Consider the following 12,604-nt stretch of genomic DNA (forward strand, 5'->3'; position numbering starts at 1 on the left):
CAGGGCGGGGGGGGGGGGGCGCTAGGGCAGGGCAGGGCAGGGCGGGGGTTGAGGGCGGGGGGAGGGGGGGGGGGGGGCGCGGCGGCCGTGCCCCCCCGGCGGGCTGCAGCCGGTCAGCGAGACGGGGGGATCTACAGCATCGCGAAGATTCAGGCATGGGGTTTAGAAGCGCTCCTAAAAATACCATCAGCTCCGACTTAAAAGTTAATTTGTAGATTTTTGTGCTGAAGTCGGGGAACTCTGTAGTTCAGGTCAGCGACAGTTTCCATGTCATGCAAACAAGGCCCCCTCGCACACTTTGTTTAGCTATTTAAGCTCTGGGGAGGGGGAAAAAAAACACTCACAGGGAACTTGACGCAATGTACTTTTTGCTAATGTTAAGAATTAGCAATGCCTTGAAACTCATGCAGTAATAGCATACTTCTTGTGTGCAGTATTTGAAGAAAAAAAGGTTAATTGCAAGAAAATGTTAATTACATCAACTTTAACATCATGGAGTATGACATTATGTACAATCCATAGAACTACTACATATAGGATCGATTTCTTTTTCTCCAAAACAATTCAGCAACGTGGCAGACATTGATGGCACTGTTAGTTGAACCAAAATGCAAAGAACGCTGTTAAACTGCTTGTTCAGAGAAACAAAGCCTGAAGTACTTACCAGTCTAATAAACTGTACAAAACAATGACAGCATCATAAAGAAGGAAAAGTAAACTGCAGGTGTAAGGTAACTAACTGAAAGTAAACAGAGCTCAGATAACTGACATTAGAATTCATCACAGTGAAAGAAAAGTGAAAGACAGAGGTACTAGGACAATTAAGCCCTGGCTTAAGATAACTAAAAAGAAGAAAAAATGTACTGACATACAGAAAGATGCGGCACTTTAAATGCTGCAGAGTTATTAATTATGTAAAATAAATAGAGCATAATATGCCGGTTACATTTGGTTACACTCCAGAAGTCTTGTTTTACTTGACCAGTATTAAATACCACCACATACATTGTAAATTAGATCAGCATACACAACCACAGACTTGATAATGTCAAAAAAAAAACGTTGAAATGCTATAATATTATTACCTTTATTTCTCTTTGCTCTACTGATTTTTCCCATATTTGTTGATCATAGGCCCCAATCTAAAAAGAACACACAAAAAAAATCTACATTAGGTTTTAAAAGACATTGATCAAACAAAATCAATCAATCTTCAACAAGACGAGCATGAAGGTTATTTCCTTGGGAAGACTTATTTACAAAGAATTCTTTATCTTCTCCATTCCGTCTTGGCTGGACTGGATCCAGCTAACCTGTAAATGAGCTGTGACAGAGCGGAGAGGCAAGCAATAGAAGCAATAGCCTCAGCCTCACCGCACGACTTGTGCAAGTCAGAGGAGCGGGAACACCAGGCTGCTGCCCACCTCAGGTCGGGATTCCAGTCTCCGTGCTGACGGAGAGCAGACCTACGGCAGCAGCGCCAACACCGTCCTTCAGTTAGCTTTAGAGAAAATACCATGCACATCTAGTTGAACTCATACCTTCAATTAATTTATTATTTTTTTAAACCATCTCCCTCTATATTTCCTGTTCGGTTCCACCCACTTTTACAGCTACATTGTCTTCAGCTTTATCTCCTAAGATTGCACAGCAACAAAAGATACGGTCAGGCTGGTGAACAACTAGATCACAAGCCAGGGAAAACCCAAGGAATATGAGGAATTGGCACTTTTCCTGCTGAAGCACTGATGAAATAATGTTCCTAGTAGACCTATTCCCAAATTTGTTCACTCTCATGAAGCTGCTAGTCTATTTATTCATGAAACTCTTCTAAAGATCTTAGTTTTGTCTAAACGTGAGCAAGTTTTTAGTTAAAAAATGGGAATAAAAAGGAATCGTTTTCTCCCAGGCACTAACCTCACCACAGCATTGTAGAAAACTTTGTGTATTTATAAGAGCAGAACCACAGAAAGACTAAAGGTTGATCCTGCAAGCACTTACTAAAACCCTAGCACTAAGACCAGTTTTGATGAGTTCTGTCATTTTTAACAACCATCAATACAGGTAGCTATAGTTAATTTAAGAAATTACTGTGCACTTGTTTATACAAGAAAGCCACTCTATGACTGTCAGATATTTTGAAGAAGGGCAACTTAAACTTCAGGAAATTCACATGTAAGATAGTGACAAGAACAAGTCAATATATGAGACAATATATCCAAGCTTTGTAAGAGGTTATCGAAGATCATCAGATTGCTTTGAACTCTGCACAAATAGTATTTTTAGATAATATTCAGTAATGATTGACATTTACTATGTCAACTTTAAAACCTTTCCATCCCAGCAGTTCTACCTAGACATATACATGCGTGTACACACGCATGTGCACACACACTGCTAGATATCTGGAGTTTGAGTCACATCACAAACTCTGAGCAGTTAAGTGCAAGATCACTTTTAGGTCATGAGGGAGAGACAGACGCACTTCCCGAGATTCAGAGCCCCTTTACTGACTATGCAGAAAGCTGATACAAGCAGCTTAGTCCAGACACCTGACAGAGAGGCAAGAGGAACCCCTGTCATTTGAGCGAACTTGCTTAAATTCAATCTTACTGCAAGAGTATGACTTCTCGTTCCAGTTAGCAAACTGCAACAGACATAAAAGGCCCAAGCACGAGTGCATACACCTTAAACCAGAAAACATTGTTCTGATTTGTCTTTTACTATTTCAATCTTCAGTGTTAAATTAGAAGACGTTATAAAATTTAAAAAATAAATTAAAAAGAAGGTCATTCTTGGTTAAAAAGGATCTTTTAACCAAGGATCCAACATAAATGCAAAAAGATATCCAGGGAAGCCAACAGGCAAACACACTCATAAACAAAAAATCTAGAGGCATCTTCTGTGCCTCTAAACCTGACCCATCAGGGAAAAAAAGAAAAAATAATAATTCTAATTTATAGCAGTAAAGTCCAAAGCATATTTAAAATTGAAAGTGGGAACAGTGAATTGAATTACTGAATTACCCATTCTCAAATTTAAATAATATTTCCCATTCACAAGAGCTAAGCACCCAAAAAATTTCTATAGTTTGCTACCTTAAAACTCTGGAAAAAAAAAACTACTGGCTTTTTGGTAGTAATAATAAATACTTTGCACCTCTCATTTGGAAAAAAATGTAGACTGTGGAAAATAATTAGGGAGTCAGGCACTGTACTGGGCAGAATTAAGCACTTGCTACAATTAAAGTAATTAAACCAAAGGAAGTTTAAGAGCTAACTCCACCTGGATAACAGCCAGCAATTAAAAAGTCAGTATCTTGAATAACCACTCCACCCAGACATTTATACCTAACTGTTCTGGCTTTTTCTCTAAATACATTTTAAATGAAATTTCAGGCCTTCCTGTTTTTCATGAAATTTACTGAGAAGAACCCCGAGTGAGGTTTTTGTGCTGCGTAATATTCTGTCCTTCCCTCCTCACTTCCAAAAAAGATTTCTTTCTGCGAAGACAGAAAAGGGGATGCAAGTCTGTCTCCCTCTCGATTATGCAAGAAACAAATGCGGAAGGAAGCCTTTGTGCCAATAAAGCTGTAAAGCAAACTCTGTATTCCTAATTCCATTCATAGCCGAAACTGGTGTAGCGTTGAAAGAGTCTTTAAAAGACAAAAAACGGACCGTTTGTTAAAGGAATTCTGGGAAACACAGATCCCAGAAGACATCTGAGGCAAGGAAGTTGACTGATTTAAAATCTGAATTAGCTATATTTTCCTACAAACATTTCTTCTCCCTCAAGGCTAGGTAACAACTTCTGTCTCCACAAAAAGACAAGAAGTAGGGATTTTGCCATTCGCGTTTTTCTTTTAACATTGCCCCATAAAGCAATTCTTCCAGCAGGAGGTAAAATGAGAGAGCCAAAGCAACTTTAAGGGAAATGGTCTTTTACAACTGTTTTATTAGACTAGTGGATCTGGCCAATCACCTCTGATCAACTTTAATTATTAAAATCTGAGCACAGGGCTATTAAGTAAAGGCATACTGTTGCAAACTGAAAAGAGCTAAAGAGATAATTACAGACAGCAAGTATCATTACAATCTCTCACAATATTTTTTTTTTTAATCTACCTAATTTCACCTCTTTGTGTTTTAAGGAAGTTTTAAAGCACCTTAGGGAGTAGGCGTACGTGTTCAGCACATCAAATTTAGACCTGATACTCAATTTCCCTTCTCCCATCTGCATAAGCATCCGTCTATACTCCTCTTGCAAGTGTATCAGAAGGAAACACATGAAAACAAAGGCGTCGTTATAAAGTAGCATACTGGCACATTTCATTTCCCACATTGAATAAAAATAGGTAGAACTAGTGTTACTGAAACAAGGCAAGTAAAAAACATGGGCATTAATTTTTTTTCCTCTATACATTATGTCAGGAAAACACATTTCCAGTTTGTGAAACATATCTTGCAAAATTCATTGAAAAATATTTTTGATTGACAACAAGCTAAATTATGATTACCAGAGATGCTAGACACCTGTATGAATTAAATTCAAGAATTTAATTCCTGAATGAATTCAAGAATGTAAGTTAATACTAGCAAACCTTCTCAGTTTTAAATTACTGAGAGCACCAGTCAATTCCATCTTCAAAGAGTTTTGATTTACCAGTATTTGCATCTAAATTATGTTTTGTGTTACATCTAAATATTAAGTTGTCAAATGTTTGCATGTAGGCTCTCGCTCTTGGCTATTCATGCAATTCTTTAAAATTGTACATACCTGCAGGACACTGAAAAGAAATCTAGCATCTAGCAATGCCAAAGAAATTAAGCTCTAAAGGCAAATAAAATGAAGGAATAACCTTCTAGAGAGAAGATCATTCATGCTTCCAACCTGAAGAATTTAAATATACACAAAACTTGATCAAAGCAAGCTTTTCCTCAATATGCAACTGTCCCCAGGGCTCCTCCGCAGGTGTTCAAGCTTCCTGTGCCGGGAACTGTTAGGCCAACATGAAGGCCCCAATCAACTCAAGTACCTATATACGCTCCTGAACCCACCAACTCTACCCGGAGTCTCATCCATTATAGCTGCAAGTTCTGCAGTGTCCTTCAAAGACAATTTAAAGTCAAGGGTCCAAAAACTGTCAAATTTTTAAGTATACAACAATAAGTAATGCTTTTAAAATCTGTTCAAGACTTAGTGCAAGACTGTTTGTATAATAGCTTGTCACTGATATTTTCAATCCATCATTTCAGTCTACAACTGGCAATAGACTTTTTTTTTATAGCAAACTATACAACACAATATCCCAAATTTAATCTGATTTATCACAGAAATTTATTCTAATTTAATTTATAAAATATCTAATCAGAGAGGATCTGAAATTTGTATTCTATAGCATTTATTTATTTATTAAGATTTAGCAGAAAATAAATCGACAAAAAAAAATCTCATTTGACATTTTTGAAATTTGTTAATTCAAGATAGATAATGAGCCTATCTTACAATTTTTAAATGTAACTTTCATCACCAAGCATTAACAGCAACACAACCCTGTTGTAGGAAACTTGACAGTAATATGTTACAGATATAAAAAATTGTGGTATAACCTTCCTGTAGCAGAATTAGATAAACTAGCAAATGTTATTTTACACACATTTAGTTTAAATCATGCATCCCAGGCTTCCTCAATGCCAAGATTCCATCCAGTCTAGCCAAACCAGTTACCTCTAAAATGTTCAGTTCTCAAGACACCGTGCCTCAATAAACACCAAGTAAAGGAGATTAAAGGAATTCTGTTCCTTTATGTATTTGCAGAATTAACAACTATTCTTCAAGCAAGTATTAAAATTTTCGGCATATAAGGGATTACATGCAAAGACTGAAAACTCTGGCAGTTTTCTTTCACAATGGAAAAGTGTGAGTTTAGCATCCTGAATTAACTCAGCGTAATAAACTTTCAAATAGGTTTTCTAGGGAAAAAAAAGTTTCTTCACAAGTAATTAATTGTCAAAAAAAATTATTAACTTGTATGTGACTTGGCATGGGATATTAAGCTATACAATTACACATTTCACAAAACTAAACTAAACTCACCTGATAAAGCTAGCTCTTTACTGAAAGATTAAATAAATTTGAGATCATTTTTAAGTGTAGACTCCTCATAATGTTTTCTGTTTAAGAGATATGTGCACCTCTTGAAATTACCTAAAATAATTGCACTTATTCCTTCCCAATCAAATACCTCAGAAAGCATTTGATCACATTTCTTTATGGATCTAAAATTCGTTTGGCACCTGTACAGTTTGGTTTTACAACATTAACAGCAATTAGCCTAAGTAAAAAGTTAAGCTATTGAAAACCCAGCCAACTTTTACTTCAAATAAAACCCAGTGAGAAGGGTTTCCTGCACTGCGTAATATCTCTTCCCAGTGTCTTTCTCATAACAAGCCGTATGTGCATCAAGATTGAATTTGAGCTTTGTGAACGACACTGATATTCACTTCAAGCTAATGTAGTGATGGTATCAACCTGTAGCCCAATACTCACAAGGCCTTCTGATTCTAATGGAATTGATCAATATTTCAGGAGACATTTATAATTTATGACCAAGCAGACTAGCAAAGATTATAATCCTAAGAATACACAGTATTTCCTGCTGGATCTTAAAACTTTAATGTTTACCAGTAATGAAACCTGCATGCTAAGCTTTGCCCTTTAAAACCTCTAAAGGCTTTTACAAGCAACATCACAATAGTATTACAAATCCAAAAGATACAAGAGACAGAGCTTGGTAAATAAAAAATAAAGTTGCTTCCTTGTACTGTCTACCAAGGAAATCAAGAGTTTAACACCTTATTAAAATATTTAGTGTTAAAATATTAGCTAATATGCTTTATTTACTTTTACAGTCCAACATTCTTCAAAAAACTGTATGATTTTATGTATCAATTTTAATATTAAGATATTGATATATAAATAATTTCTATACATGTAATATTATTCATTTTAAAATATCTTTAAAAATGCTTCATATTTAGTTTATGTTTAAGAATACAGTTTCAGATATTAGACAAATCATTTCTCATTTTCTCAAAACTCTGAACAGGATTATTAAAAGTTATTTTAAACCCCATTTTGTTTCTTACATGAGCTGATCCCCATTGCAAAAAAGGCAATAATCTATTAGCTTAGCAGTATAATTATCTCTGTTGGAGTAGATTTCTACTGTTAGGATGGGGTTTTTTTCAGGATGTTTTTCATTTTCAAGGGTGGTAGGTTTTTTTCAATTTTGTTTATGGTGGATATGTAGACCGGACAAGCTCAGGTACAACAAACTTAAACCACAGATAGAAATTACTATATAATAATTGTACACTGTCTGCTAATAGCGAAGAGTTTAGTAACTTTTAGTCAAATGGAAAAGGACAATGAAGGGATTAAAGCTGTATATCCTAAAGTGCAGAGCTTTGGATTTACGACTGCTGAATTGTTACCTCTGATTACTGAAAGATCCTCCCTTCTCCCTGTTTGGCCCCAGAGGGAGAGCTGAAACCAACTATTTAGAGTAAAATGAAGCAATTCAAAACTTTAAGAGTTATTTATTCTTAACTGTTTGAATTGCCAACTAATGACCTGCTTAAATTCTGGCAATAACTGCAACAGCACTGGACTTACAGCCATTTCACTGAACAGTAATTTTACTGCTTACTTCAAAGATACTATCCCTTTCAGAGTACAATAATACATAATTAAACATTAATCAACTATGTATTAATAGTTCTTCTGCATCATTCTTTACAGATTAATTCTTGGTAACATCAGGCAGCCCTACTTATTGCCCTGAGTAATGGTTTACAGATTTTAGCATATCTACTAAAAACATGAAACATCTTTTTTCATCGCACAATTAAACATAAAGGAAAATTATATACATCAGAATAGTTAGAAACAGTTTGCAGGTTAAACTAAATGAGAGTACAGGAATAACCAACACCTGCTCTAAGCCATTTCCTAGTGACATGAACTGGACACCAGGGTAACTTCAGGTACCATTTTTTTGGCTTAAGTGGACTATAGAGCAAAACCTAAAAAGAAGCACAAACTGAATGAGAATCCATCTCTGTCATTAATCACAATTAAGCACAATCTCTTATGTTTAATAACGGTTACTCATCTTCAAATTTCAAACTAAAGTCATCACAGAATTGCACAGGTTGGAACCTCTGGGGGTCATCTAACCCAACCTCCTGTGCAAAGCAGGTCCAGTTACAGCAGGTTGCTCAAGGACTTACCCAGTAGAGACCCAAACATCTCCGAAGATCGGACACTTCACAGCCTCTCTGGGGTCCTGTCTCAATGCTTGGCAAACCTCATGTTAAACATTTTTATCCTTGTATCTAATCGGAATTTCCCACATTTCAATTTGTGTTTATTGCCTCTCATGCAATCCCTGTGCACCTCTGAGAAGAGCCTGGCTCCATCCTCGCCATGGCCTCCAAAGCAGTAGTTGCGATAGCAGTAAGCTCTCCCCTTTGCCCTCTCTTCTTAAGATTGAGCAAACCAAGATCCCTCAGACTCTTTGTCCATCACATGCTTCAGCCCCATAACAATCTTGGTGGCTCTCCACTGGGCTTGCCAAGGAATGCCAATGCATTTCTTGGACACAGCACCCTAGATGCTGTCTCACGTGAGCTGAACAGAGGGGAATAATCCCTTCCCTTGGCCCGCTGGCTACCCTGTTGCTAACACAGCCCAGCTACTCTCCAAGTGTTAAGGATTTAAGACCTCTGCAACACTTTTTTTTTTTCTTTTTTAAACGATTACATACTTGCACAAAACAAAGCAGAGGCATAACTGGGAAAAGAAAACCACTCTGACGGCCTCATTATTCAGTATAATTCCCTGAAGACCACTGAAAACCCAGCAGTTTTACCAGCATTGTAACTAGGATTTTAAAACAGCACTGCCCTTACGCCCCTGATCATTTCCACTTCCCATGGCACAGCGCATTCATCTGGGTGGCTGAAAGGTCAATCAGATCACTCAGGAAGATAAAAGAAAATGGTAGGTTATAGTTTCACAAGGCATAATGAAACAATTCAAGAATCAGAAAATCCCTCTCAAGAGAGAGGGATTTCAGCTCTTCTCTCTCCCCTCCCACCCATTAGATAGGTTCCTTATATCCTTATAGATTCGCAGTCTTAGTTTTAACTGGACTAGTCCCCTGACCAAATTCACCAGATAAGTGCATGAAAGTCTGTGGGAAGGAAAAGCAGGCATGGGAGCCAACAGCCAGGCAAAACGCAAGCCTGCTTCATTCAGCCACAGCACCAATTTTTGAGTGACTTTTTACACGAGATCCAGAAACTTGAGTTTTGTCTCACCAAAACAAAGTGCTGAAGGCAATCCCCACTATTTGGTCAGATGACAACCTAAGTACTGAATCCCAGCACTACGTGGAAGGAAACTCTTCTAAATATACTTCTTTTTCCTCAGTGCTTTCACAAATAGCCAGCTCCAACACTTGTCAAGTTTTGGCACTTGAAGGTGGACCTTTTTGAACTGATGCAGTTTCAGCATCCAAAGTTTTAGGTAATACAGCCATACAGCCCAACCATTTGGCAAAAACTGGCTTTGGTGCCAGGGTCACCAATGCATCACATTAACTCAGTGCCAAGAAGGAAATCAGGTGGTTTCAGGAATGACATAATTTTTGTTTTATTCCTTCCTTTATTAACTTGGCAAGTATAATCTTCGACTAATGAGCTGTAAAACACTGAATATTACAGATCTTAAAGCAATGCAATTAGAACTCTAATTTTGCCCTTTAAAAGCCATGAGAGAGAAAACATCTAATTCGTTTTATTGTGCCCTTTAACAGCCGTACCCCAGGGACACCCAAAACAGTAGAAAGGTGCATTGGCAAAGTTAACTGATATGCAATCAGGTGCAGGATTCAGGTTCAATTCATTAAGTTCCATTCTGCCTGCCCCTATAACCATCCCCAAGAGAAGGAACAACGTAATTCCCTCCTGCAATATTGTCAACAAATTTGTATAAAGTTCCCCATTTTAGCAGCAAGGCTTCTGTGAGGACTGAAAATCAGAAAGTTGTTAAAGTAAATTTACGTGTAGTCTCCAAACTGGAAACTAGACAAAAAATTGCATGTCTACTATTATCTGTAAAACTTGAAATTATAAGAAGTTAATGCAAAAAGCTTAAGTACAAGCAATACAAGCAATATTTAGATTATTACCTATTTCATTATTTTTAACATCAGTACTGTTACTGATGCAATACTTCAAGTATGCATTAAGTATCAGTATCAGAAAGGTACGCCATCAGATACTGAAATTGTTTAAAATAATTGTGGGGGTTGTCAGATTTTTTCAGAGGAAACATTATGATGGTTTTCTCCATAAAATTCATCAATTACAAATCTGAAACAAGTTCAGTATTCTGGTAAATACACATAATCCTAACGATATTAACTAACAAAGTGCATATATGTGAATATCAGCTCAGTAGCTGTCTGGGACCAAAGTAATGAACCATTGCAGAGAGCAATGCAGATACCCCTGCCACACCCTTTTATTGCAAGAACGAGTGCAGCAGAACATATTGACAACAAGCTAGACAAACCTTGTCTGACACATGAATATCTCAGCATTGCACTCCCCAGTGCATCCAGGAACACAGCAGAGGTTTAATTTATTTTGCTTTCTACAGAGCCAACCTGTATCTAGGAGGATTTATTTGTTCAGATTTCATGCCTTGCAAAAGTATTAGTACCAGCTGGGAAACGCAAGCTATCACTGGAAGCAGTAAGGCTACATCCATGCAATCTTGTACCTCAAATAACAAGCTGGTATAATACACTATCTGAAATCTTACAGTCCAACTTAAAATAACTAAGAATTTATTATTGTATTTTTATAAGACAGTAATCAAGAGCTCTAAATCTATTGCAATGACAAAAACCAAGTTTACATAACAAAAGGTCTGACCTTTTAAACGATTAAGTGCATTACTAAATCATCCTCGTGTGAGGAGCTCAATTTCAGACAATAGTATGAGTCATATGAGTAAACTTTGTGTTTGGAAAACTTGCCTGAAGTAGGGTTGGAAGAGCTCAATTGCTTAACTCTTTCCATTAAAGAATATAAAAATGCCTTACTTTTGAGAAATCAAACAGAACTTTGAAACTCGGTGGACAGAGACATAAAATACATAAATCAAAAAAAAAAATCAAAAAAATACATTAAAATTGAAAACAAAGAAGCACAAGGAGCAAGTTACCTGTTCAATATTTCTTATGTAGCTTCCACCTACTCAAATATATTTTTTTCTTTATGTATGACTATAAATACCAGAAGTTCTTCATGTTCTTTTTTAGGGCATTCATACACCAATTCATTAATCTGAAAATACCTCCCCAAAATAACACTTTATTTTCCTCATTTTATCATATAGGCAAGTCATATCAATTTGATCAATACTGACTGCAAACCTGGTTCTTTCTTGCCCCAGAAACAATGTTTTACTGGCAGAATGTGCTAAGTTTTGATCCCTCCCCACTTTCAATTGCAGTTACTGTTGTGAGGAATCAGCACATCTAAAAAGCAAGGTAAGTGGGACAACTTTGACAACTCTGAAATAAAAATTTAAAACTGAAAGCAACCACCAGTTCACAGAGTTGAGTATTTTGCCATCATAAGCAATTACATAATAGAAACATATCAGAAAGGACAAAAAAATGTCTGGTACCCACTAACTATTAGCATAGCTCTTCCTGTTCCCCAATTTGAAATCTTTGGTGCAAACAACAAATCCATGAGGAAAAAAATACTGTGCCATGTAAAAGTTTTAAATAAATAAATAAATGAATAAATAAAATCAAGGTTATGGGTGAAAGAGCCTAGATGCTCCCAGGAAAGGATCACACACTGCACTACAAAGTTAAAAAACCTATTGGGGTTATCAGCCTGATCCAGGAGAACCTTCAGTAAATGGGACCTAAGAGATAACAATCTAATTAGCATGAACATTTGCATGAGATGCAACATTTCTGCAGTGCAGCCATTTGTCCCAAAATAAGACTCTACTTCCTCATACCGAAAGAAGCAAAGCCTGCTCCTTTGGCAGACCCCAGTCCACATGTGGATTGCAATTAAATTTTGTTCACACCATGGAAAACGTTGACGTCTGGTTTATGCAAGATCTTATCCCTCCTGAAGATAGCCCAGTCTTTCATGAAGTAACAGGAGTCACCTCATCACAACTCCCTGCCATAAAGGCAGCATGCAATTTCTGGCCCAGCGGACCTCTGTAAAAGCCTACAGAGACTTGTAGCAGAAATACTGTCATTGCTATGAATGAAATAAATGCAAACGTGCGAAATCACTAGAAAAAACCGACAGGACAAGGGTTAAAAGAATGACCTGTACTGATAATGAGTAATCCTGTTAGGAGCAAGGTCCTGGGAAAAGTAAAATTGAGGAATGGGTTGTTTATATCAAGACCAGAAGGCCTGCCCTCTGTAAGATCACAGCACAGTGACTCATCATCAGAAGATCCTGCTTTCCTAACACCAGGAGGATGG

General features: G+C 37.0%; 1 protein-coding gene across 2 annotated transcripts in view; it reads right to left on the minus strand.

Annotated features, from left to right (window-relative positions):
• Positions 1–12,604, minus strand: part of PHTF2 (putative homeodomain transcription factor 2) — a 72,199-nt gene that overhangs the window by 42,222 nt on the left and 17,373 nt on the right. For both annotated transcript variants that reach the window (XM_075144595.1, XM_075144594.1), the window contains exon 3: positions 1,086–1,142. In XM_075144595.1, the coding sequence (XP_075000696.1) occupies positions 1,086–1,142 (57 nt within the window). The remainder of the gene's footprint in view (positions 1–1,085; positions 1,143–12,604) is intronic.

This window comes from Calonectris borealis, chromosome 1 (genome assembly GCF_964195595.1).
Source record: "Calonectris borealis chromosome 1, bCalBor7.hap1.2, whole genome shotgun sequence".
NCBI classification, from domain to species: Eukaryota; Metazoa; Chordata; class Aves; order Procellariiformes; family Procellariidae; genus Calonectris; species Calonectris borealis.